This window comes from Poecilia formosa, unplaced genomic scaffold, assembly GCF_000485575.1.
Source record: "Poecilia formosa unplaced genomic scaffold, Poecilia_formosa-5.1.2 Scaffold360, whole genome shotgun sequence".
In the NCBI taxonomy this organism is placed as follows: Eukaryota; Metazoa; Chordata; class Actinopteri; order Cyprinodontiformes; family Poeciliidae; genus Poecilia; species Poecilia formosa.
This window is the reverse complement of record NW_006800299.1, coordinates 169,458-195,099: the sequence shown is the minus strand read 5'-3', so window position 1 is coordinate 195,099 and position 25,642 is coordinate 169,458. Positions and strand designations below refer to the sequence as shown.

The 25,642-nt window shown below is 42.2% G+C and overlaps 3 protein-coding genes across 13 annotated transcripts in view; all 3 read right to left on the bottom strand.

The window, feature by feature from the left end:
* LOC103153709 (inverted formin-2-like) overlaps window positions 1–4,079 on the bottom strand; it is an 18,103-nt gene extending 14,024 nt beyond the window's left edge. For 5 of the 6 annotated variants that reach the window (XR_001659020.1, XR_001659021.1, XM_016662108.1 and 2 more), the window contains exons 1-3: window positions 3,973–4,072; window positions 1,256–1,405; window positions 539–803 (exon numbers count right to left, since the gene is read on the bottom strand). Coding sequence is in view for 4 of the 6 variants with exons in the window: in XM_016662108.1 (XP_016517594.1) it covers window positions 539–803; window positions 1,256–1,384 (394 nt within the window). In the remaining 2 variants the exon portion in view is untranslated. Of the gene's footprint in view, window positions 1–538; window positions 804–1,255; window positions 1,406–3,972 lie in introns of all 6 variants that reach the window. The other variant, XM_007574731.2, reaches the window with a different exon arrangement.
* Window positions 4,080–5,516: 1,437 nt separating this feature from the next.
* Window positions 5,517–15,724, bottom strand: LOC103153740 (protein NLRC3-like). Its single transcript, XM_016662147.1, has 8 exons — window positions 15,413–15,724; window positions 13,535–15,326; window positions 13,267–13,440; window positions 12,982–13,155; window positions 12,706–12,879; window positions 12,438–12,611; window positions 7,972–8,018; window positions 5,517–6,066 (listed from the first exon to the last, which is right to left on the bottom strand). Exons 1-8 carry the CDS (start codon window positions 15,582–15,584, stop codon window positions 5,540–5,542), a joined length of 3,234 nt encoding a protein of 1,077 aa, XP_016517633.1. The 5' UTR covers window positions 15,585–15,724; the 3' UTR covers window positions 5,517–5,539.
* A 6,215-nt stretch (window positions 15,725–21,939) lies between these two features.
* LOC103153708 (pleckstrin homology domain-containing family G member 3) overlaps window positions 21,940–25,642 on the bottom strand; it is a 27,146-nt gene continuing 23,443 nt past the window's right edge. For all 6 annotated transcript variants that reach the window (XM_007574724.2, XM_016662143.1, XM_016662144.1 and 3 more), the window contains 2 exons: window positions 23,799–25,248; window positions 21,940–23,013 (listed from right to left, as the gene is read on the bottom strand). In XM_007574724.2, coding sequence (XP_007574786.1) covers window positions 22,217–23,013; window positions 23,799–25,248 — 2,247 coding nt within the window. In that variant the 3' untranslated portion in view covers window positions 21,940–22,216. The remainder of the gene's footprint in view (window positions 23,014–23,798; window positions 25,249–25,642) is intronic.

Sequence of the window (25,642 nt, the reverse complement as noted above, 5' to 3'; positions counted from 1 at the left end):
CCAGGACCAGGAAAAGGACCAGAACTGGAACCAGAACCAGGACTGGAACCAGGACCAGAACTGGAACCAGAACCAGAACCAGGACCGGGACCAGAACCAGGACTAGGAAAAGCACCAGAACTGGAACCAGAACCAGGACTGGAACCAGGACCAGGACTGGAACCAGGACCAGGACCAGGACCAGGACCAGAACCAGAACTGGAACCAGAACCAGGACTGGAACCAGGACCAGAACTGGAACCAGAACCAGAACTGGAACCAGAACCAGGACTGGAACCAGAACTGGAACCATGACCAGGACCAGGACCAGGACTAGAACCATGACCAGGACCAGGGCTGGAACCATGACCAGAACCAGGACCAGTACCAGTCAGATGAACCGACCTCTTTCCTCTGCATGGATCTCATGAGGGCAGAAATGTTGCAGAGCTGCATTTTTGAAGTGCCGCAGCTGCAGGTTGTCATGGCAACCAACAGGTCGAGCTGCTTCCTGATGGTATCGGACCCGCAGCAGACAGAACCGGGCGGCAGCACCCACCTTGGGCCAGGGTCCGGATGTATCCCTCCTCATTGTCCAGGATGAAGTCGAGTCCGGCGGACGAGTTCATGACGCTGCGGATGCACGACACGCAGGTGAGCTGCAGCAGCGCGTCGGCGATGCGGGCGCAGCCGCGGCCCGACAGCCGCTCCAGCGCCGCCATCAGCAGGTCCAAACCCTGCAGCTCCAGGAACTGGACCATCCACGGCTCGTCGCTCTTCTCCAGGCGCCGCCGCAGACCTGAGTAGTTCACCACGGTGGGAACCTGCAGGCGACACGCCGCCACAGCACTGAGCTCATCAGGACTACGGCTGAAACGATTAATCGATTACTTAAATGATGAACTTTTTCAGTAATCGATCAATCGCTAAGCTCCATGGAGCCTTAGCCTTGTCTGGTTCCAAAACAAACCAGGAAGTCAAATTCTGATGGAATTAAAACCATCAATCTCAGGCTGAGTCAATTAATCATTATTAATCATTTACTGAAATGATCATCAACTAAATGAGTAATCGATTAATCGTTAAGCTACATGGAGCCTTAGCCTTCCTGGGTTCAGGAAGTCAAACTCGGAATGAATTACAGCCATCAAACTCAGGCGATTAATCGTGATTAATCTATTGTTGAAAGGAATCGTCAACTAATTTAGAAATCGATTAATCGTTAACTGGAGCATCGCCGCCTGGAGGAAGTCGTTCCCATGGTGATGGTTCCTACCTGCAGCAGGCGGATGCACAGCTCCGGGTCGGCGTTCTCCAGGTTGGCCTCCAGCGATCCGTCCGGGTCGTCATCAGGACCTCTGGTTACTCGCTCCTTCACCGCGTCCCATCTGGTTCTGGACGCCATGACGACGGGATTCTGCAGAATCTGACCAAAGTTTATCAATCTGTCAGATTAAACGTGCAGAGAGAGGAGAAATAAACTGAGATTTCAGCTCCACTGGGAATTAATCCCCGTTTTCTGCTCATTTTTCTGGTTAAATGTTTAACTTTGCATCTCAACACGCCTGGAACCGTCAGTCACTGCTGACCTGTGACCCGGTTGGATCTGAGGAATCCAGATCAATGAGTCCTTTGTTCGGCCTCCAGAACCGGGCCCGGCTGCTGCTCAGTTCTGAACAGCAACAGGAAAGTTTAACTGCGATAAAAAAACACTTAAAGCAGATCAGACTCACATTTAATAAAGTTTTCAGGATTTTCCAGATTTCCGTGGGTCAGATTCCAGACGGATGGTGAAGCAGCTTCATCAGTAAATCTGGTTGTTTTTGTCGACTTGGAGTCTGAAGGCTGACCGGGAGAGCCCGTTAGCATTAGCTTCCACCAAATACATTGCTAGTGTAGCACTTTAGCATTAGCTTCCATTAATAGTCCTTTAGCCATACCACTAAGGGTTTAACCCTTTCAGTTAGGGCTAAAGTCCTTAACTAAATGGTTTAGCTAAAGAGTTTATCTACGATGCTAAATGCGCGTTAGCATTGTAGATAAAGCACTCTAATGCTAGTGTAGCACATTAGCAATAGCTTCCACGTTGCTCTGATTACTTTAACATTCTATAAATCCTCAGGGACTAAAATAATTTGAATTTTTAATAAGTAGATGATCTATTTGCCTGTCCTCTCCTCTGAGACGTTTATCGATATGAAAACAGAAGCTACAGCTCATCGTTACGGTACGGAGGAGGAGGAGTCATGCTGCGGTGCTTCATAACTCCCACACGCATGTCGACATTTTAACGCTCCTTATGACACGACGCTCAGTATGTTTCAGATGTTTCAGTGTCTCCACCTCACACTAATGACTGAGAAACACCTGATCGGTTCTGAACCAAACCAGGAGTTCTGGTTCCGATCCGACCCTCAGTGTCATGGTCCATGTCTCCCCGATTCTCACAGGAAAACACAGATTGCAGCAATAATTTCTGTAGGAGGTTGGGAAACACTTAATTCCTCTGCACTGAGGTGTGTGTGTGTGTGTGTGTGTGTGTGTGTGTGTGTCGGGTGGAGACATTCCTCCATGACAGACGGGGTGGAGCTCAGATTCCTGTGATGAAGGCAGCAGGTCAGATTGAGCTTCTGATGAAATATTTTAATTATCATCAGGAAACGATGAAAAACACGACGTCTGTTCATGTCGCAGTTTACAGCCTCTAGAAGTGTCTCTATAGAAAATCATTAAAATATGACGAGGAAAAACACCTTTAATATTATAAAATATAAATTTACAGTTTAGGAACCGTAAATGTGAAGTAACATTTATAAACAGTGACGTGTATTTGTGGGTCCAGAGCTGGAAAATGACCCAAAGGACAGAAAATCAGCACCAAAATGACTTCAGTCCACAGTGGTGAACATGCTAACGCGCTAACAGCAGAGCCAGCTTTTGCCTTCAGCTTTAGCGGTTCAGCTAACTAAATGTTTCACTGAGAACCTGTTAGTGAGGCGTGTTAGCTTTAGCAGCTCATGTTTCTGAGTCCAGGGTTAGCGCAGCTGACCGAGTGGATCCTCAGAACCTCGACAGAACTAATCTGTCCTCAGCCACAACTTAACGTTTCACATTTCTGTCCGACATGAAAATGGTTTCAGAATATTCTGGAAATAAAAACCTGGGAAGAAAACTAGTCCTAACAGCTCCTGTAGAGGTCAAAGGTCAGAACCAAAATCCAGCTGTTTTTCATTTAATCCGAGTCTGACTGCAGATGTTCTGGTTCTGTAGAAAACAACCAGAATCATGAAGACTACAGAACCCTGCAGGACGAAACGCCCTAACCATCCAGCCACAGATATTCTGGGATGGTTCAGATCAAAACAGATTGTTAGAATGGTCTAGTCAAAGTCCAGACCTGAATCCAAATGAGGAGGACCTGTAGATGTTCTCCTCATAAATTCCCAATGAAAGAGTAAATATTAAATGTAACAACATGTGGGAAGTTAATGGGGTGTGAATACTTAAGGTGAGCTTTGGGACCCATATGGGCCCCACTCACACCGACTGTCCCCCTGACGCTGACAGGACAGAAATCTGACTAAAATCACACAAACAAAGTTAAGATTGTGGGTTTAAAGTCCATGTTGACTCGAACTGATCGGTTAATCGAGCTGATGGACCAAAGACAGAGTCCATAACGCCGGTTCCGATAACGCCAGAGTCCAGCAGCCTCCAATCAGAACCCTGAGAGTGATGAAGCTCTGCTCGCACCTGAGGAAACTTTACCCGAGTGTCGACAGGTAAAACAAAACAAAACATCCGGTTCTAACGGGACGGGATGCGGTTCGGTTCCGTTAAAACTTAGAGAAGTTCAGAAACAAACAAACCAGCGTTTGGATTCAAACGGACCCAGCCGCGTTCTGCTCTAAAAACCCCAAACCAACCAGCAAACCAGGAAGAACCGAGTCACCGCACCGAACCGAGCCGGTCGGAACCAGCGGGACTCCTTACCGTGAGGTCGGCAGTTCGGCTGGGTCAGGATGAAGACTGCGGTGGAAACGGAGCATCAGAATCACAGCAGCTGATCTGCAGGGACTCCGCCCTCAGTGGGCGGGGCCACGGGATGGACAATCTGTAATCAATAATCAATAATCTGCCCAGATCCGCAGGACGACGGGACTCAGTCTGGAGGAATAACAATGAAACCAGGAGCGATGCTGAGATCCTGGGGGCCCGGGGCGTCAGGGGGCCGTTAGACATTTTAATTGTTAAAAATAAATGCCTTGTGAGTCCATTTGCTTCATTAAGATTTTACAAAGTAAAATCAAAAGTAAATTAGTAATAAACTTTACTCTTTATCATTTTGTTGTGAATGACATTGATTTTTAAAAGAATAATATTATAGTTTATTTTTTTTTATTATATTAATAATTACAGACATTATCTCCACGGCCCAAGACTTGGATAGAGAACCTCTGGCCAGTTTTAATATCAAACTGAGCTTAACTGCATTAATTTTTAACTGGGATTAATTCAGAATGTAATTGCCTTTAAATCTGGATTAAACTGACTTTATATGAATTGCATTGGTGGTTTGAGATGAGTTTTCTTATCAGATTCCCATCAATGATTAATCAACAAATCCAAGGACCCTCACCGACTCATCTATTACCAAACATTAGTACATTATATGCTACACCAACACACCTGATATTTAGTGTTCACTGCAGTAATGTTCATTTCCACAAAGATATTTTCCATCTACAATAATGATTTCTGATATACTTGTTCTTTCACTGCTCTTAATTCTTATTTAGTTTATTTACCATGCATCATCATTTTTATATTTGTACTTAATTTTTTCTCACTTTAAAACTAAATTGATTCTTAATATTCTGCTTACTTTGAATGTTCTGCAACTCATCAACTTCCTTGTATGTGAAAATATTTTCTAAGAAATAAAACTCTGATGAACTTAAATGAACTGATTTTAAAAAATCTTAAATAATTAATGACAACAAAAACTGTACATGACAATAGTATTTTAATTATGAACATAAAACACATAACAAATGTAAAGAATAAAATAAATAATTTTGTGTTTAAAGATTATCTTAAAAAAAAAACCTGCCAGGAAAATTAAATAAAACTGAAATATAAAATAAAACACATATGATAAAAATGAAAAAAGAGAGGAAAAACAGACTATTTTGTTGAATAGTAAAACACAATAACATTATATTTAAATTCTGCATGTACAGAAAGGTGCAAGTCATATGTTCCTGAAGAGATCATTACAGTATCCACAGATTTAAATTGAAAGTTTCAGTTTATCAAGAGTAATTCTTCTTTAGTTCTTTATTTATGTAATTAAGTCTAAAGTAGCATTAAAATAAAAGTTAACGTCTTCTAAGTTGCTTATATTCTGACATTTTTCTAATGTCAATCTGAACAATAACTAAAAAAATCTGGAAATATGTATTTTTTTAGATTTTTTTTAAACATCAATTTTGATGCGATTTGTTAGAAGCAAAGAAAAGCCGAGGATAACTTAGCATGACTGAAACTGCAAAAACTTCTAAAGGCTTCTGAGAACTTTTCTTCCTAGGGAGCATAAAGTCACTGATGAGCCAAATGTCCAAAGCTTAAAGCTGGCATAAAGAGGTTCAGTGAAGCTGGTTTTGAAGGTGTGGATATGGAACAGTGTTTCTGGGGAGACTTTATAGAAGGACACAGTACCTTCTGGAAAGTCCACATACACTGCTACTTTATCAGAGTCAGAGGAGGACTGAATCAACATTTGGTTATCATTGTGCCAGATGGAGTAGCCATCCCTCTGAGAACATTCCACACTCCAAGACTGATTATTTCCTTCAGTTCTGCTGTCATCACTGAATTTGTAACTGACGGATACAGAAACGTCTCCACTCCACTGCACCTCCCAGTATAAACGACTGTTTATGAGATTTCGACAGTAGAATCTAGATCTGTCAGGATAATGACAACGTGGGTGCTCATCAGTTAACAGTTGTGCTTTTCTGTTGTTGTCAGAGAGTTTAATTTTCTTATCGACTGTGTCAAGGTCCAGCTGAAGGTCACAAAAATCTGACAGAGAGAAAAAGAATAACAAAGATTGGTTTTCTGAATTTGTGAAAAATTGCCAGTGGCAGTCAACAGTGAATTTATCTTCTCAGCTCTGTGTGCATTGAGATTTAATGTAAAAGAAATAAAAGAATTATAGTTATAGATACAACTTCCATTTTTTTTCAGTCCTTCCCGAGTATCCTTGATCAAAGTCATGGGGAACTGATAGCCACCCGATTAAATCAATATGGATCTACAATTGTCATCTACTATTGTGATAGGAACAAGACAAAAGAGCTAGTCATTGCCCAAGAAGCTTGAAGCACCAACACCTTTCCAAGGGAGACCACTTATTGGTCATAGCCAAACTACTTTACCATACATTAAGGCACAGAGCAACCAAAGATTATATTGCCAGTGAGCATGCTGTCCCAAAACTGAGGCAGCAGTCTGTGCTTGGACAGTCATTGTTGCTTATTTCTTTTCTAGTCAGACTGTTGAAAAGGCTGTTGCTGCAAATCCAACTATAATTTTTAAATTATCGTAGAAAGTTGCACATTCATTTGGATGAGACTATGCCATTTTTATTAACTGCACAGTGTTTTATGCTGTACAAAATTAATACATCTCTGGAGCTCAGTCAGTGATCGTTGGCTTCTTTACCTGCAAGAGTGTTCTCACCAATGCTCTTACAGCCAAATAATTGCTCAGTTTGGCTGAATGGTCAGGTCTAGAAAGACCTGACCATTCAGATCTGTGGAAAAGATCTGTGCCTTTCCACAATTCTTTCTCTGAGCTCCTTGGGCCATTCCCTCCACATCCTGATTCACATTTCCTCTGACATGATCTGTGAGCTGTGAAGTCTTATGTAGACAGGTGTGTGCCTTTCTTAATTAAGTTCAGTCAGTTTAATTAAACACAGCTGGACTCCAATGAAGGAGTACTACCATCTCAGTTAAGATCAGAAGAAATGAGCAGCATGTGGGTTAAATATTAGTGTAAAGGGTCTCAATACTTGTGAATATTTCAGTATTTCTTTTTAATTAATTTGCAAAGGTTTTCTACATTATTACATTCAGCCATTTCATTCAGGTGTGTTGGACTAGGGACACATCTAAAAGTCACAGAAGTTTCCAACAATTACCATAAACTTGGTAGAAGGTCCCCTGGCATTGTGGAATGTCTTACATACAGAGGGTTCTAAACCAGTTGGAGATGCTGGTGTCATTCAGTGGTCACACCATGAGCAAGAGAATGGCTGCCCACACATAAATGTCAAACCCTCAAGGTCAGTTGGGATTTACCATAGGTCCTCATCAAACAGATGGAAAGCCCAAGTTTTATCAGCCATCTGGATATTTAGGCTGTTTTCACTTCTAAGAATATGATGACACAGGCCAAAGTGTAATATGACACACCAGTAGGCTTGGCCTTCAACAGCAAATGCAAGTAGACATCTTACGCATCTATTGGTGCAACTATTGCCCCAGACAGATTGCCTGAAGCAGTTTCTAATTCAAGTGATTTAAGCAGTGCTTCAAATGCTCTGCGCAGAAAGCTTTCTTTTTTATGGCATTAAGCACAAGTCAATAGCGAAAAGTTTAAAGAGACTGAACACAGCCTGCCATGTGTTATTTAAAGAAGAGACACCAAGTTAGCCTGTCTGTCAAGTGCATTATTTTGTATGAATTAGAGCTTGACCAACACAGAGTGCAAGAAAACACAAATCCTTTGTTGACTGACATTGGCAGTCTTGATGGAATGAAACACAACTGCAGTTATCAGACACAAAAGTATAATTCTATTTATTTTCATATATTTATATTTTTAAACAACTATACCTTGTTAGGAATATACAAAATAATTAACTTGGTATTATAACAGATAAGACAAAGCCACATTTTTGTCAAAATTTGTCCAACTTACACTTCCACAGTCCAGACAGTAACCTTTGATTTCCTCCATGGTCCGTTCTATAGGAATAAACAAAATAAAATGCCAAAAAGCTGTAACATAGGTAAAAAATATTACAAAATATATGATGTACTGAATCAAGTCAGGTCCTGAAAAACATGTTTTTGTAAAGTATTGTTAACCCTCCCTGAATCCTAAGGTGAGGTCCAGTGGACCCTGTGGGAATTTTACTTGTTTTTTGTGGTTTCATAAAATGACTGGACGCCCCACTGCTTCCCCATTGTCCGACCATGACATGTGCCACACTCTTCCTTTGCGTCCCTAAAACTAAAACCTTAAAACTGTGGAAGGTTTAAATAATATTTATTTATATAGCCTTAAATATCTTAGCATTATGCTTGATCACAAATTGAAGGTGGATTTATGAACTATTTTCAACAGTACATAAACTCAACAACATATGTACTTTTCTTAAAGAAGTTGTTTGTTGTCTTTTAATCTTCATTGCAAGATTCTTTATATGTGCTATTGGGATTTTATTGAAAGTGTTTTATCATTTTGGATTGTATCATTTGCTGGTTTGAAAATCCATCTGGGCAACAGTTAACTATGCCTCTTAAATTTCCAAATTGGGAGAGATAAATTATCTATATATGTATAGATAATCCTAAAGGGAAATTAAATTAGATTATGTTTACTGAATAACATGTTGAATTTTGTTGCAAATACTGAAAGACCAGAGTTTGGTGTTCAAGAATAAAACACACTTTAAGCACAAATAGCCAAGTGTTTATAGATTACACTAATTAAATTGTTCAAACTGAGCAAGGAATAGAAGCTGTTTATGAGCCTCCAAAACTGGTTCTCACAGAAGGTGCAACCAAATACATAATAACTTGATGTAAAACAATGATTATGTCACAATAAATAGTCAAAAATAATATATTACCCAGAATTATCTATTCTAGTGAGAAGAAGAGTTGGAGTCTTTTTCTATGCTCTGCCAGGAGATATACAGTATATACATACAGAGAGAAGCTTGCTTGTTTAGAATGAATTTAGCGCAAGACATCCGGTGGACAATAATGCTAATCACATTGCACTCAAATTCAGCTTTATATTAAAAAGAAAAAACATTTTGTAGTTGTACAGATTTAAATAATGCATACTGAAAGTAAATATTTCTTAATATTTTAAAATTATACATCTAAGTAAAGTAAAGCTAAATTAAAACTTAATCATTTAAGGCTGTACAATTTTAAATATTTGTTGTGATCCGTGTTTTTCTGTGTAGTTATTTTTGAGGTTTTCTGTGTTTAGTCCTGTTCCTGTCCTGTCTTCCCTGTTGACTTCCCAGGTGTGTCTAGTTACCTGATTACCCTCCCTGTGTATTTAAGTCCACCTGTTTCTTTGTCTCTTGTCGGATCCTTGTTGTGTCATACCAGTCTGTTCTGCTGTCGTGAGTCTCTGCCAGTTTCCTTGTTCCTGAGTATTAATCATTAAATACCTTCTAAATGTCAGCCTGGGCTCATCTGCATCCTCCTCACCACCAATACCAAATCATGATAATATTCTTGAGGTTTGTGGTTTTAAATAACGACTCGAGAGGGAAATAAAGCTTACATAAATTGTTTTAAAAGTAATGTTTTCAGACAGCTATGAATTAAAAGCAGTTTAAAGGTAATCCCTAATTTTTTTATGACAACATAATAAAAATCCTTAGTGGCAGACTTACACTAAGAATTTCTAAATTAAGAACCAGAGGCTTTTGCAAGTTACAAGTTGCATGAGAAGTGTGTTTAGACAAGTTTAAAAAAAAAAGGAAAAATCATAATGCATCATTTCCACAACACAATCCTGACCTTAACATGAATTCCCAAGATATTTTATAATTAATCATAAAAGTATCAAAATAGCTCTTGCTGTAGCGGTTCGTGGCCAAGTGTGAAGCGGCCAGGATGAGGCTCACTGCCTCCAAATCCGAGGCCATGGTCTTGAGCTGGAAAAGGGTAGAGTGCCTTCACCGGGTCAGGGGGGTCGTCCTGCCCCAAGTGGAGGAGTTTAAGTATCTGGGGATCTTGTTCACGAATGAGGGAAGAAGGGAGCGGGAGATCGACAGGCGGGTTGGTGCAGCGTCTGCTGTGAAGCGGGCGCTGCACCGGTCCGTCATGGTGAAGAGAGAGCTGAGTCAAAAAGCGAAGCTCTTGATATACCGGTCGATCTACATTCCCACCCTCATCTATGGTCATGAGCTTTGGGTCATGACCGAAAGAACGAGGTCCCGGATACAAGCGGCTGAAATGGGTTTCCTCCTCAGGGTGGCTGGGCTCCCCCTTAGAGAGAGAAGCTCGGTCATCCAGGAGGGACTCAGAGTAGAGCTGCTGCTCCTCCACGTCGAGAGGAGCCAGTTGAGGCTCAGGCATCTGGTCAGGATGGACGCCTCCCTGGTGAGGAGTTCAGGTCCCACCGGGAGGAGGGGAGACCCAGGACACACTGGAGGGACGATGTCTCTCAGCTGGCCTGGAAACGCCTTGGGGTTCCTGGAGGAGCTGGAAGAGGCTGGGGAGAGGGAAGTCTGGGCCTCCCTTCAGAAGCTGCTGCCCCTACGACCCGACCCCGGATAAGCGGAAGAGGATGGATGGATGGATGGATGGATGGATAGAAGCAGGGGCGATGCCAGGAATCTTGGGCCCCCTGACAAAAAATGTGTTTGGGCCCCTCTGTGCAGCTGCTGTTACAATTTTTTGAGTCTATTTGACCCATAACAAGCATCACAATTTTAAAGGCTGCATTTGCCTTGCTTTCTTTGGTCCAATACTGATAATTAGCACAATATTTACAGCTCATGAATTTAACATCCAACAGTCCACATCCAATATGCAAGTAGGTTGCTTACATTTTTTTTCTATTAGTTTTAGATTACTGAAATCTAAATCACCAGCAACAGTCTAAAGCAACGTGCAAAATACACATAAAACAATCCAGACTTCTAAAAATGCTATGTAGTTGCATTTTATTCAAGCTGCAGTACATAACTTTAATAAAAAATATGTTTTCTCCATATTTGTTAAAGCTGTCACCATGTCGTAGCAGTTTGTTATGAGACAGATAATCTGTGAAAACAATCAATCTCCTCCATCTCCTTCCTGAATTACTATTACTGGTTAACGTCATGCACCGTTCTGACCAAAACAACCAATCAGAACCAGGAGGAGGGTCTTAGCGCTGTCAATTAGCCTCATTCACTCACTGCTAAATGTGCTAATGGTGGAGAAACAACTTATTAAAGGAAACTGTTTATCTGCCATCATTGGTAGCTATGCTAACTAAACTGAGCATTCACAGTTTGAATCTGCACAGCTCTGTGCTATGCTAGCTGCAGCACAGCACAAATCGAGAGGAAGGAAGGATGAGCAGCACCACATGAGATTGTGATTGGCAGCACTAAAACTCTCCTGCCACTGACTGGTTGTTTCTAGCACTGGGAGAAGGCAGAGGAAATAGATTTTTCACAGATTATCTCTCATACCATACTGTCACAACATAATGACAGTTTTAACAAATATATGAAAAAAATATTTATATAAAAGTGACATACTGCAGCTTTAATTTTACTCAGGAGAGGACGGGTCAGGAGGGATGTGGGGTAGAGCTGCTGCTGACCAACTCATCTGTTGTTAAGTGGTAAAAGGTACAAGGGACAAGTTAAATATATGAATATGTTGGTAATTTATTTCCTTAATTCATAAATCCTAGTGAAATGGAGGCAAACAGTAGTCTGTAGCTAAGCTAATTATGCTAAATGATTGATAAACTCACAGTCTACTCACGTCTCTTGGAGAAAAACTAGGTTATAAATTAACACTCTTGCCTTTTTCTCTCTCCCTCTCTTTTTTTTGAAAACCCGATTTTATAACTTTTCTTAGCAGCATAGTAACTGCCACAGTTGTTCTTGTTTTCTACTGTCTGCTGCTAACAGCATCACTCTGAAGCTCCAAGCAGGAACAAACCATTTAACCCAGATAGGGGGGATCAGGGCAAATATGTATGTGTGTTTTTTGAGCTGGGAGGGGGACATTAAATTTTTACTGCTAAAAACAATCTTTGAAAAAACAATATGATTAATTTTGTAATTGACAGGGCCCCGATTTTTTTTTAAATTTCTATGACCAAAACATAAATGATTAAATTATGGAGGGTCCCCTGTTGGTCCCTATACCGCGCCCCTGGATAGAAGTACCAAAATATTCTGTTATTTGGGACTATATCTATAATACAATACATTTGTTTTCATGCCTCTACATTTAGTGATTTTATAAGATAATAATAGTAAAAAACAATTTCTAAAATATAGATCAAGAATGACCCAAATTAAAATAAATCCTAAAAATCAGTAAAGTTCTCAAAATATTGTCAAAATACAATAATAATTACATGCTATGAAATCAGATGGATAACCCCCACAACCCTTCAAGTACCTGAGAGTCTCTAGTCTCCAGCGCTGTTCAACTAATCCAGCAGACATAATCTGAATTCCTAAATCTCTTGGATGGTTGTAGCTTACATCCAGCTCTCTCAGATAAGATGGATTTGAGTTTAGAGCTGAAGCCAGGGCAGAAAAGCCGTCTTCAGTGATCATACATCCTGCTAGGCTGAAATGTGAGAAACATGATAAACTCTAACAACGATTGCAAAAGCAATTGCATTCTTAGAATTAAACCTGTTGACAACCAATTGTACACTGACCTGAGAGTTTCCAGTTTAAAATGTGGACTCTGCAGCACATTAGACAGATGCTTTATTCCTGAATCTTGGAGATCATTGTTACTCAGGTCCAGCTCCTTCAGATGAGAAGGATTTGCCATCAAAGCTAGGACCAGGGAAGCACAACCTTTTTTTGTCACCAGACATCCTCCTAATCTGAAATTAAGAACAACACAATAACATTCAGCAATTAAAAGTAAAGTTCTACTAATGTGGAACATATGCACATAAATGATTAAAAACTAGATGCATGCTGACCTGAGGGTTTCCAGTTTTAGGTGTTGATTCTTCAGGGAAGCCGACAGTTGGCTTACTCCAGAATCTTGCAGGTCATTATTACTCAGGTCCAGTTTTCTCAAATTACAACATTGAGAGCTTAAAACATGGCACAGAGACCTACAAGCTTTCTCTGTGATCAGACAACCTGACAAACTGGAGATAGAAATATGAAATCAAAATTTAAAAAGGAAAATAATACAAAGGTTGAACACACAGACTAACAAAAATTATTTTTCACTAATTGACAATTAATGCCCTTTTTACCTGAGAACTTCCAATTTACAGTTAGGACTCTGCAGTCCAGTTGTCAGCTGTTTCACTCCTGAATCCTTTAAGTTGTTGTAGCTCAGGTCTAACTCCTTAAGATATGATGTCTTCGATCTGAGCACTGATGAAAGACCTTCACAGCTTTGTTCTGTCAAGTTACAGCTACTCAGCCTAGAAGAGTAAATAAGTAGAATTATTAATAAACTACATGTTTAATTTAAACAGGATAAATACAAAATTATTTCAAAGTGATCAATTGACGTACTGAGCTTTGTTGGAGTCTTTAACCAATATCAACAGCCTCAGCAAAACTTCCTCTGAAGGACAATATTCCTTCAGGTCAAAAGTGTCTTTGTCTTTTTTCGATGACAGTAGTATGAAAGCAAGAGCTGACCACTGAGTGGGAGTCAGTTCAACTGTGGAGAGACTTCCTGATCTCAGAGACTGTTGAATCTCATCGACTAAAGAATAATCATTCAGTTCATTCAGACAGTGGAACAGGTTTACATTTTTCTCTGGAGACAGATTATCGCTGATTATCCTTTTAATGTGCTGAATTGTTTTTTCATTGGTGTGAGAGATAGTTTCTGTTGATGTAAAAAGAGCTTGTAAGAGAATCTGATTGGCAGGCACTGAAAGACCCAGAAGGAAGCGGAGGAACAAGTCCAGGTGTCCATTTGGAGTCTGGAGTGCCTGGTACACAGCACATTGATTGAGATAATTTAAATCTGTTACTCTAGGAATCTGAAAGATGCTTTGTTGTTCTGCCATCAAATTAACACGGGTGTTAACATAGGTCAGATGAACATGAAGAGCAGCCAGAAACTCCTGAACACTCAGATGGACGAAGCAGAACACCTTGTCCTGGTACAGCCCTCTCTCCTCTCTGAAGATCTGTGTGAACACTCCTGAGTACACTGAGGCTGCTCTGATATTGATGCCACACTCTGTCAGGTCTGATTCATAGAAGATCAGGTTTCCTTTCTGCAGCTGATCAAAAGCCAGTTTTCCCAGAGACTCGATCATCTGTTTGTTCTCTGTTGTCCAGTGTGGATCTGTTTCAGCTCCTCCATCATACTTCACCTTCTTCACTTTGGTCTGAACCACCAGGAAGTAGATATACATCTCAGTCAGGGTTCTGGGCAGCTCTCCTACCTCTCTGGTCTCCATCACATCCTCCAGAACTGTAGCAGTGATCCAGCAGAAGATCGGGATGTGGCACATGATGTGGAGGCTTCGTGACGATTTGATGTGGGAGATGATCCTGCTGGCCTGCTGCTCATCTTCAAATCTCTTCCTGAAGTACTCCTCCTTCTGTGGGTCATTGAACCCTCTGACCTCTGTCACCATGCCAACACACTGAGGAGGGATCTGATTGGCTGCTGCAGGCCGTGTGGTTATCCAGAGGAGAGCAGAGGGAAGCAGTTTCCCCCTGATGAGGTTTGTCAGCAGAACATCTAGAGAAGTGGACTCTGTAATGTCAGTCAGGATCGGACTGTTGGTGAAGTCCAGTGGAAGTCGACTCTCATCCAGGCCATCGAAGATGAACAGAACCCGGAATTCTTCAAACTTGGAGATTTTTGCTTCTTTGATTTCATTAAAGAATCGATGAACAAATTCAACCAAACTGAACTTTTCCTTTTTCAGCACATTCAGTTCTCTGAAAGTGAATGGAAATATGAACTGGATGTTCTGATGGGCTTTGCCTTCAGCCCAGTCCAGAGTGAATTTCTGTGTTAAGACAGTTTTCCCAATGCCAGCAACTCCAGTTGTGAGTAATACTCTGAACTGTTCAATTTGTTCAGATGTAGATTTAAATAAGTCTTCTTGTCTGATTGTTTTTTGTGGTCTGTGTGGTTTCCTAAATGCTGTTTCAATCTGTCTGACCTCACATTCATCATTGACCTCTTCAGTCCCTCCCTCTGTGAAATAGAGCTCTGTGTAGATCTGGTTCAGAAGGGTTGGGTTGCCTGCCTTCGCAACGCCTTCAAATAAATGATTGAACTTCTTCTTCAAGCTAGATTTCAGTTTCCATCGACAAATCTCATGAAACATTTCTAAACAAAGTCAACAAACAACATTGAGTTAGTTTTGCAGCAAAAGACCTAAGTTCTTTTGATAATCTCTATTAGAATCAATTTACCTCTCTCGAGGAAGTCAGCCAACTTCTCCAACTTCATTTTCCGCAGGAAATGCAGTGTGATATTTAGAAATGACTCTCTGCATCTTTGGTCCTCATCTTCACTGTTCATGAAGTCATCCTTGAGATACTCTGGTCTCAGCATTTTTTGTATCCTGTTTAACTCCTGCGTCATAAAACTGAAAATGCTTTTCTCCAGATTCTAAGGGAAAGACATGAATGATCTGATATATTAAAATCTACAATAATAGTGAAGAAAATCTTTACTTTCTTTCCATACATCCCTGCAGTGGTGGACATTACTGACTAAAAAGTTAGTTACTCTAAAGTCATACTCATAAACAATAGTTCAGCAAACTCTAAAGCACAACACTAACACAGTATTTAGTGGAAGCTAGTGCTAAAATGCTAACTTCAACCATCTTGCCATCATTATTTGAATATTCTTCTGCGCTGGTGAATAAGCTGTGCCAACCCTTTCAAAGCATTACTAATTAAAGAAGTGTATGGAATTTTAGTTAAGTTGTGAACCAACAATTATTTAAGTCATCTTTAATCTTTCTACAAGTTCTACAGTGGTGGTAAAATCATCTTGAAGCATGGTTCATAAATTTATAGGAGGTTTTGAAAGTTTGCCTTATGCCCAAAGTCCATGAAACAATACCCTTGGGTCTACATACAGGTCACTGAAGCCCCTTCTCCATGGCTTTAACTGATTCTGCCCCAGTTCGTCCCAGCTAGATTTGTGATTTCTCCTAGATTAGCAGACCCTGCATGGTTCTTCCTCATTTTTTGTAACCAACTGTGGGGTAGTGCAAACCATGCTAATCCATGTGTTGCACACAAACAATTTGACAGCAGACTGCATCGCTTATTGACCATTGAAATACATCACTTTATCAACAAAGGCCAGAATTTGCAAACTCCATCTAACAACTTCTCAACAGTAAACTGACAAACATTCTGCTTTTGGAGAACTGCTCAGTATCCAAGAGTCCTGGTACTAGAGCAGCAAAATACTAAAGTCCAAAGTAACAAGCTAGATGCACACCCAACGGGCCATGATAGAAAAAAAAAAATCATCCAAGCTGTTGCAAGTGCCCTATCAAAATCCAGATCACATCCTGATCGAAATGAGTTTGAGTTATATAAAGTATAAATAAAACTGTAAAGATAAGAGCTGTTCAAATATTAACATCTACAAACCTCAGTAGACTAAATATATATTTTTTTAAGGAAGACCTAGCTAAATTTCCTCCACTGAACAAGTCATACAGAAAATGGAAAATTTAGTTAAAAGTGAATTCTGAGCCTTTGAGTCATCAGATTTAGTTACTTTTTCATGCACAATTTTTCCATTCAGTTGAAGACAAGAAGTTTGATTTAAATAGTTCAGTATCAGTCTTGGTAAAGAGCAGATTATCATGTATGTATGACCATGTGAACAGAGCTGTAGAAATAGATGCTTAATATTACAGCAGTCTGAATTAATGATACGGACATGTAATATATCTAAGTAATGTTTGTTTTGTTCGTATATGAAACAAAGTTGCACATAAATGCAAACAATGGATGACATTTTAAAGTTCACATGGCATAGTGTTGATGTAAAAGTGTTCTCACCTTAAACAGGGAATCCAGCTCTCCTTCATTTAAGTCATTACTTAGATTGCCTGAGCTACAACAAATTGCATTTACAACACTGAATGGTTATTGCTTTCATTGATGAATGTGATTTGTATTTTATTCAAATAGTGAATGTATTTTCAAATACAAAATAAATCATAAAGCAATAGTTGTACCTTGTGTGATCAGCTCTGAGTTCACCTTTAAAATTAATGGGATGAGGGAGAGATCTGTCGCTCTTCAAGGACAAACTGCTGGCTTCACTACAAAAAATTGCATGCACATCACTGAATGGTTATGTTTTTCATTGATTAATATGATTTGTTTTTTCCTTAACTGGTGAAAGAGTTGTTTTCAAATACTAAACAACCCATAAGGCAACAGTTGACTCGCACCTTGTGTGAACAGATCTGTGTCCACCTTTAAAATTAATGGGATGAGGGAGAGATCTGTCGCTCTTCAAGGACAAACCACTGGCTTCACTATAGGCTGGTCTCTGCTGGTGGATCCTGAAACAAACAGAAGCTAAGAAGCTATTCCATTTAAAATCGCGGAGGATTACTCTTTCTCAGAATTCTAAAATAATATTTCACAATGTCAACTTCTGATGTATTTCATTAAAACGATGAGTAGAGCCACTGCAATAGAAGTAGCTAACAATTTAGCTATTTAACTGCAAAGCAGATTTTATTTTCCTGCTTTAAAACTGCATTATGTTACTTATTTTAAGAACTTAAGAACCACCTTTGTTCACCAGGTTTGTGCACACATAAGAAAACTAATTACAGTTCCACTTTACTCTCAATAAAGCAATTTTAGATATGAAAATTTGTAGTCTTTGTAAATACAGTGATTCTATAAAAGAGAACCAAAAGGTTGAATTAAAATATGCCCTAGTATTCTTAAGTGTTCATCTGAGTAGCAATGTGGCTGAAATATTTTGAGTAAAACAAAACAAAACCTACTTCATTGTGGAAGAACCTTGTTTAAAAACCTTAGGATTTTCTAAAAATGAAAATCCTAAGGATTTACACTTTTCATTGGCTGGCAGCTGGATCCAGGCCCAGGTTCTCGTCTATCTGAACTTTTTGGACTTCAATGGAACATACACAGTGTCGGGGTTGCACCAATTAGTCGACTAGTCGATTCTTTTGTCTGCAATGACTTTTATCTGGGCCAGTCGACTAGTCGCAATCACATGACAAAACAGATTTTTCCAATGAAATGAAAGAAGATAGACTAGGTGAGTTCGTCAGAAAGCTCAAATTGTATAGAAATGTAAATAATTTAACAAAGAGAAATTGAAAATTACAGCATAGGCGACCGCAATAGGGGCGTTGAGTGGCGCGGTGGTTAGCACGGCGCCCCGCATACAGAGACCTTAGCCCGCGGTAGTCAGGAGTCCGACTCCCGTCCTCCATTCGCTGGGCCCAGGCCTCTCTGCCCCCGCTCCGCTCTCTCTGCTCCCTTATAGTCAGATTGCTGTCAAATAAACTAGTGCCGAAAAAATCCTTTTAAATAAATAAATAAATAAAAAAGACTACCGGAGTAATGTGTTACAACGCGTCATGATGTCAGGCTTTTTTTATCCCCCAACTGATCAGCGTCACCCTGCGTATTGAAGCTTTTAACCTGGCAGCTTTACGCTCTTATAAAGATATGGTTTGACAACATCTGGAAACTAAGTCTGAGGATCTGACAGAGGCGATCTCGGCCGCCGTCCGCATGTCGGTTCAGAGCCGCTGCTGATCAGCAGAGCCTCCTGCTGCGCATCGGGCGGAGGAGCAGCGGGAGGAGCAGCAGGAGGAGCAGCAGGAGCCTTCACTGAATTCAACTGTAACCAAACGGGATCCGTTCATAATAAGTTTGGTTTGTGATGTTCCAAAAGCACCACTGTGGTCAGTGTGATAATTTGACTCCTATATGAGTAACTATCCAGAGATCATCAGCATCAGCCGGTGTTTGGAAAAAAAAAAAAGTCAGAACCGACTTTGTGCAACAAATTTTTCTCCGCTGCTCACGAAGCATGATCTGTTTATTGCTCTTTTAATTCTGATTAATAGACTTAGTAAAAGCGGGAGAAGGGGAGGGGTGTCAATATTTGCCGTGAATTTAGCTGATTAAGCCTCCAAGTAGTTGTGAAGCATTTTGCGCGTATGTCACTATGACGTCACCACGACTAGTCGACATCGACTCGACTATTATGATGTAGTCGACGTCGACTACATCATAATAGTCGACATCTATAGTAGTCGACGTCTACTAAGTCGACTACAGTCACAGTCTGTGTGACTGTAACAGTCACAGTCACCCCTAAGTCACAGTGTTTAGTAAAATCACTCTGAAATGCCAAGTGATCAAACAAATCGGATGTGGAAAGAAGTCGGTTCAAACCTTACCTTTTAGATTCGGTCTTGTGGTCATGTTCCCCATAAGCTGAGGTCTCATATGGAGGCTTTTTCTTCCTTGTACTCATTGTTCTCCTCCCTCCTTCACACAAACATGAACACTGCTGACGGCCTCAGTAACACTCAGGATTCCACCTATTAATATTTCTGATAATTTTAAGCTACAGCAAATGTTTTCCTCTCAGTCTAACCTTTCTTCCAGTTTTGCTTTAGTTTCCATGAAGGACAAACTGTTAAATCCCAGAATTAAATAGGTTATCTTATTTTTTATTATGACGCTTTATCCCAATTGTATCCCTTAATCCACCAGAATTATTTTCAAGTATGACCTCCAGAAAAATAATAGATAGATAGATAGATAAATAAATAAATAAATAAATAAGCTTGTTGTTAAGTCATGATCAGCAACTAGGGAGGGAACAGTAACAATGACTGACAGATTGTTGAACTCACTAACTGGTGTTACATAAGGCCTTTATGTAACTGGAAATGATATCTTAATTTTGAGTTGTTTTTTGGGGGGGCAATTTCTTTCTGAATTGTCCTACTCAAGTTTGTTTTTGATTTTCATTTAAACTTTGTTACTATATCATACATTGTACTATTATAAAATAAAAATGTTTCTAATATTCCAAGCAATTAATAAAAACTTAAGTTGCAAAGAATATAGCATTCTTTGCAATATAACAAACCTGGCAGCTTTACGCTCTTATAAAGATATGGTTTGACAACATCTGGAAACTAAGTCTGAGGATCTGACAGAGGCGATCTCGGCCGCCGTCCGCATGTCGGTTCAGAGCCGCTGCTGATCAGCAGAGCCTCCTGCTGCGCATCGGGCGGAGGAGCAGCAGGAGGAGTAACCAATGATTATTATTTTTTGATTACGTAGTAATCAAAACAACAAAACCTACGAGAGAAAAAATGACCATTTTTCCCGCTCTGAAATATGACTCCCTGGCTTTTACTCCAAGGTTATGCAACTATTTCACATCTCCAATTGTCTTCATAATGGTGGCTGTTGACAGCTTTTGAATATCTATAAAGTTAGGAATTAGACTTTAATTCCCAAACAAATAAAGGAATTGATTGGATAACAATCTTTTTGTAATAGACTGATTCATGATGAATGTACTGTAGTTACTGCCCTCCATCTTGTCGCTTAGCATTCAACAAGAAGCCAAACTAGAACTAGAACTCACAGAATGAATGAATTCTAAATGATTAAAAAAAAGAGAGATCAGTAGAAGAAATGAACAAAAGAACATATTTAAGATGTAGATAAAAAGTACCTGAAAACATAGTATGTCTATTTTTACACTTATTTTTACAATTTGCAAATTTAAGCCTGTGAGAACCCCAGAGAAGGCCTGGAAGCTCTTCCTTTACCTTTGGAGGATGAAGATAATCCAGACGAGGCAGTCAAGCAAAAAATAAATAAATTCACTGCACAACGGACAAAAGCAGGTACCTTCAGAACGTTTCTGCTCACAAATGTCTTAAAGGAAATGATCTCTGATCCCTGACCTTGGAAATAAAAACCTGAAGTTAAACATTTACAGTCGATATAAAAATCTGCTAATCTTCCACTAGATAAATTGGCTGTTTGACATCTTGTAACAGAGACCTTTGATCCCAATGAGTTTTATATTCGTTACATAAAACTTCTGTTTATGAAGTCTGTTTATGTATGTGACTGAAATAAAGAGGAAAATCTCGGCGTGTTTGTCTCAGTTTAATGTTTCATGTTGGCATCGTCAGATAAAAACGTCCGCCGACGTTAACAGACACACAAACGTTTCTATTTACATGAGATCCAATAAATACGAGGAGTTACAGTGGTGGACTGTGGAGGTCAGAGGTCACCTCTGAGCAAAGACGCTTCAGTGACAAAATAAAATGTTCAAACTGATTCGGAATAAAATCACAAAAAGGCACAACATGTAAAAACAGTAAGTTAGATCAGAAGCAGCAAAATAAATCATTTAATTATATTTATTATAAATTTACATATTTTTACTCTTCAAATATTCAGTTTATTCTTTATTGTCCTAGTTAAATCATCTACAAACTCATTTATTGCATGCAGCCCAGAGTTAAAACGCCTGATCATCATCAGCATCGAAAATTATTCATTTCAACTTACAATTAATTTCTAAGGCTCATAAATATACATACACCCTGTGTAATATTTGGTTTCATTCTCTCAGGTCTCAGAGCCTCGAACGATAATTTTACTGACATAAGAAAATAATTTAGCTTGAATTTTCTGAAGTTTTATTCCAGAACCAGAATAAGGTTGAACTGGCTGGACAGAGTGAGGATGAGGAGGAGGATGAAGAAACTCGAAGCACGACGGAGCCAAGAAAAAAATAACTACCAGAAAAAAGTCGGAATAAAAGTCGTACGAGAAAAAGTGAGAATAAAATGGTAAAAATGAGAATAAAGTCAAAATTAAAAGATTATTTTGAGCATCTGAACTTTGAACTGAGTTGATTGGAGGAAAGAATCAAATCTGGATGTTTATCGAACTTTTGCTTCATGAAACTTTTCTCTGGTCGTTTTATGACTTTTTTCTCCTAATAAAAAAATGAAATCTCAGTTTGACCCGAATACTCTGGATGAATGAAACGACTGGAGCCCAGAACCTAAACAACAAGTCCATCTGCACGGTTCAGGACGTTTCCATAGCAACGTGGAGCATCATGGGTATTCTGAGGATCTTGTCCTGAATCTTTATGGTCCTGAATCTAAAAGGTTCGGTTCAGCAGCGACTTCAGGTTTGGTTCTGAAACTTTTCCCTCAGGTTTTTCACGATGCTCTTCTGACCGCTCTGCCCGGAGTCGGGTCGGGTTCTCTGCGTCTCGTCCCGCTCTGAAGGCGGCGCCGTCTTGGCCGCGTCCCTCAGCCTGTAGTCGTCGGACTCCTGGTAGGCGCGGCAGCGGTCGATGACGGCCAGGATGGAGATCTTCTCCCGGCTGGTCGGCGAGCGGATCTGGACGTATCCGTCGTCCTCTGCCGGCTCCCCGTTTCCGGGTTCTGGAAGCTTCTCCATGATGATGATCTTGTGTTCGGGGTCGTCTGTGAGCGGCGCCTCGGCGGCGATGTAGTAACCGGGGTCGGCGGGGCCGGCGGCCTGCCGGATCCGCTGCAGGTCGCCCAGCTGCTGCAGGCTGAGCCGCGGGTCCAGAGAGTTGGCCCTGTGCAGCCGTTTGGATCGCTCGTCCCGCGCCGCGGCCCGCCCGCCGCGGGGTCGGCCTGACGACGCGCCGTCGTCATGGAGATGGCCGGGCGAACCGCTGGAGTGCCTCCTGAGGCCGACGTCCAACATGCGGTCCGGGATGGTGCTGCTGCGGCTCATGGGCCGGTTCTGGTTCCGGCCGCCGCCGCTGGAGTATCTGGAGCGGAGTTCCCGCACGTCAGGCCAGCTGAAGCCCTCAGTGGGGGGCGGCGGGCTGAGAGGGGCGTGGCCTGGAGCGCCGCCGCCCAGGTTCTGGACCAGGTCCACCGGGCTCAGCGGCAGAGACTTGGACTGGACCTTAGGACCCAGAGGCAGAGTCAGGCTGGGCTTCCCTGCAGAGAACGGACCGAAACCAGAGTTTAGAGGACAGAACCGACCAAAACCATCAAAAACAGCCCAGTTACTCTCGGCTGCAAAACGGGAAAAACAGGAGAACATCTGTGGTCTATGCCAGCGGGGCCCAAAGTGGGTCCTGGAGGCCCGGCGTCCTGCACGTTTTAGTTCTGTCCCTGCTGGTAGTAACAACCTTTCAGCTTGTCAATGTTCCTCTTAGGCCTCTAAGAGGTGCTGGTCTGATCCAGGTGCGTTAAACCAGGGAGAGAACCAACACATGCAGGATGCCGGGCCTCCAGGACCCACTTTGGACCAACTGGTCTATACAAAACCTGTTCAGGGAGTCCTGTCTCTTTAAATCCAGCTGTTGCTGGCCCCGCCCCCCCCACTCAATGTTTACATTCACATGGATGCAAACAGAAGCCAATTATACAATCATACGTCTTTGAAAAGCAGAAGTGGAGGCTCCTGCACAACCAGCCGGAATGCAGCAAGAGGTTTCTGGATGGTAAGTCAACAACAAAACACTTTGCATTTTCCAGCAGCCATTGTACAGCGGGGAAACCAGCTGACCAAACACAACAGAGCTGTTGCTAGGTAACGGGCGGAGCTTTGCTGGGGTTGCTAGGTAACGGTGGACACCAAATGTGACTTTATCTGGAGGTTGTTCCAGCAGCTCATGGACTCTGGACAGATCGTCCAAGATGGCTCCCCCAGACCCTGTGTCATACCCTGACTCACCAGCAGAGGGAGCTAATGAATGGATTAGAGCTACACGGTGTACCTGAACCTTCCTTCTCCTCCACAACACAAGCCAGAGTCTTCCTGTTGAACGGGCCGGCAGGACTCCGCTGTCGGACCACCGGACTGGAGGATCTGATCCGCTGGCTGTAGCGACGAGCCAGAAGACGGACTTTGCTCTCGGCTCGGTCCACCTCGTCCGTTTGCTCCGTCTCCCCCGCGGGTTTGTCGCTGCCGGCCTCGGCCCTCAGCTGCGCCACCCGGGGCACCGTGGCTCGCAGTGTCACCGTCTCTTCCCCGAAGCTTCTGGAAGTGCTGGTCTGACTTCTGGCCCGGCTGAGTGCGGTTCTGGTCTTTGGCAGTGAGGGACTGAAGGATTCCTCTGTGACGGCGCTGAGGTCGGAGTTTCCCAGGTTGGGGTCGCAGCTCTTGGTCCGGGTTAAGCTGCTGACGCCGGCGGAGATGGAGGGCTTCACAGTCTCTCTGGATCGACTGGATTCCCTGTCTTCACTTTGGGATCTGGAGATCTGTCGCTCCATCGCCTGCCAGATCTTAATCATCTCCGATGAAGGTCTGAACTCTTCCTCTGACAGATCATCGGCTGTCGGCTGGAACCTGTGCGGTTCTTCACTGTCGCTGCTCAACATATCGGACTTCAACGAGTCCAAAGACTGACTGGAGACCAAGCGGTCCTTAGTCTCAGCCGGTTGAATGGAGAGAGGATCCAGATCCTGGGCTGAAGCAGGAGGATTGGACTGGGCCGTCTCTGCTCTGGGGATGCTGTTGAAGCGGCTGACGGAGCTCCGGACCAGGCCTGATGGGATGTAGGTCAGGCTCTCCCGGCGCCGCAGGCCGAACGAGGCGTCCTGGTTCTCGGCGTTCTCGTAGTAGCTCTTGATTTTCCCGATGAGCAGCTGGTCCTGCTTGGACAGGGTGGAGTCCCGCCTCCGCCGAACGCTGCGGTCCGGCTCGAAGAGGCTGTCGTCTCTGGGGGACAGCAGACTGAGGTCCGGTCCGCAGAACGTCTCGGGCGGATCGGAGGAGTTGCTGTTGAGGCGCAGCGGGCGGTCGGCCGACTCGGACCGCAGGCTGAGCATGCTGCCGGTCCTGCTGGGTAAACGAGGGGACGGACAGCCGAGGGAGCGGGCGTCGTCCTGGGCCAGGCTGCCTCTCTTGATGCTGGTGAAGTGCTGAGCGATGGCGCTGGCCTTGTCCAGCACCGAGGACGGCAGAATACTGGGAGAACTGGACTCGTCATCCGCCGCCTCCCTCTCGTCCTCATCTGAGGACTCGGCGCTGCTCAGGGTCTTGGAGTCGGAGTCAAATGTGGCAGAAGACGGTGGCTCAGCGGGCTCTGGATCTTCATCAGGCTGCAGGTCTTCAGACATCTGAGGAACCTCAGGGACTGCAGAAGGATCCGGACCAGCAGACGGTTCTGGTTCAGAGTCTTCTGGTTTCTCCAACGGTTTCTCTTGAAGCAACGCGTCTGCAGACTGAAAAGAAAAAGATATGGGTCAAAACATGAGGAACGTACCGGGCTCTCAGTTTATCGATGGCTGTGGTGTTTAAAGGCTGATGATTCGAGTCCCTGAGATTCTGATGTTACCGAGTCTTTGTGCCAAGTTGATCTCAACAGTCAGAGTCGTTTAGTTTAGTTCCTGAACAGTTCCTGAACAGTTCCTAGACAGTTCCTGAACAGCTCCTGAACAGCTCCTGAACAGCTCCTGAACAGTTCCTGAACAGTTCCTAGACAGTTCCTAGACAGTTCCTAGACAGTTCCTAGACAGTTCCTAGACAGTTCCTGAACAGCTCCTGAACAGCTCCTGAACAGTTCCTAGACAGTTCCTAGACAGTTCCTAGACAGTTCCTAGACAGTTCCTAGACAGC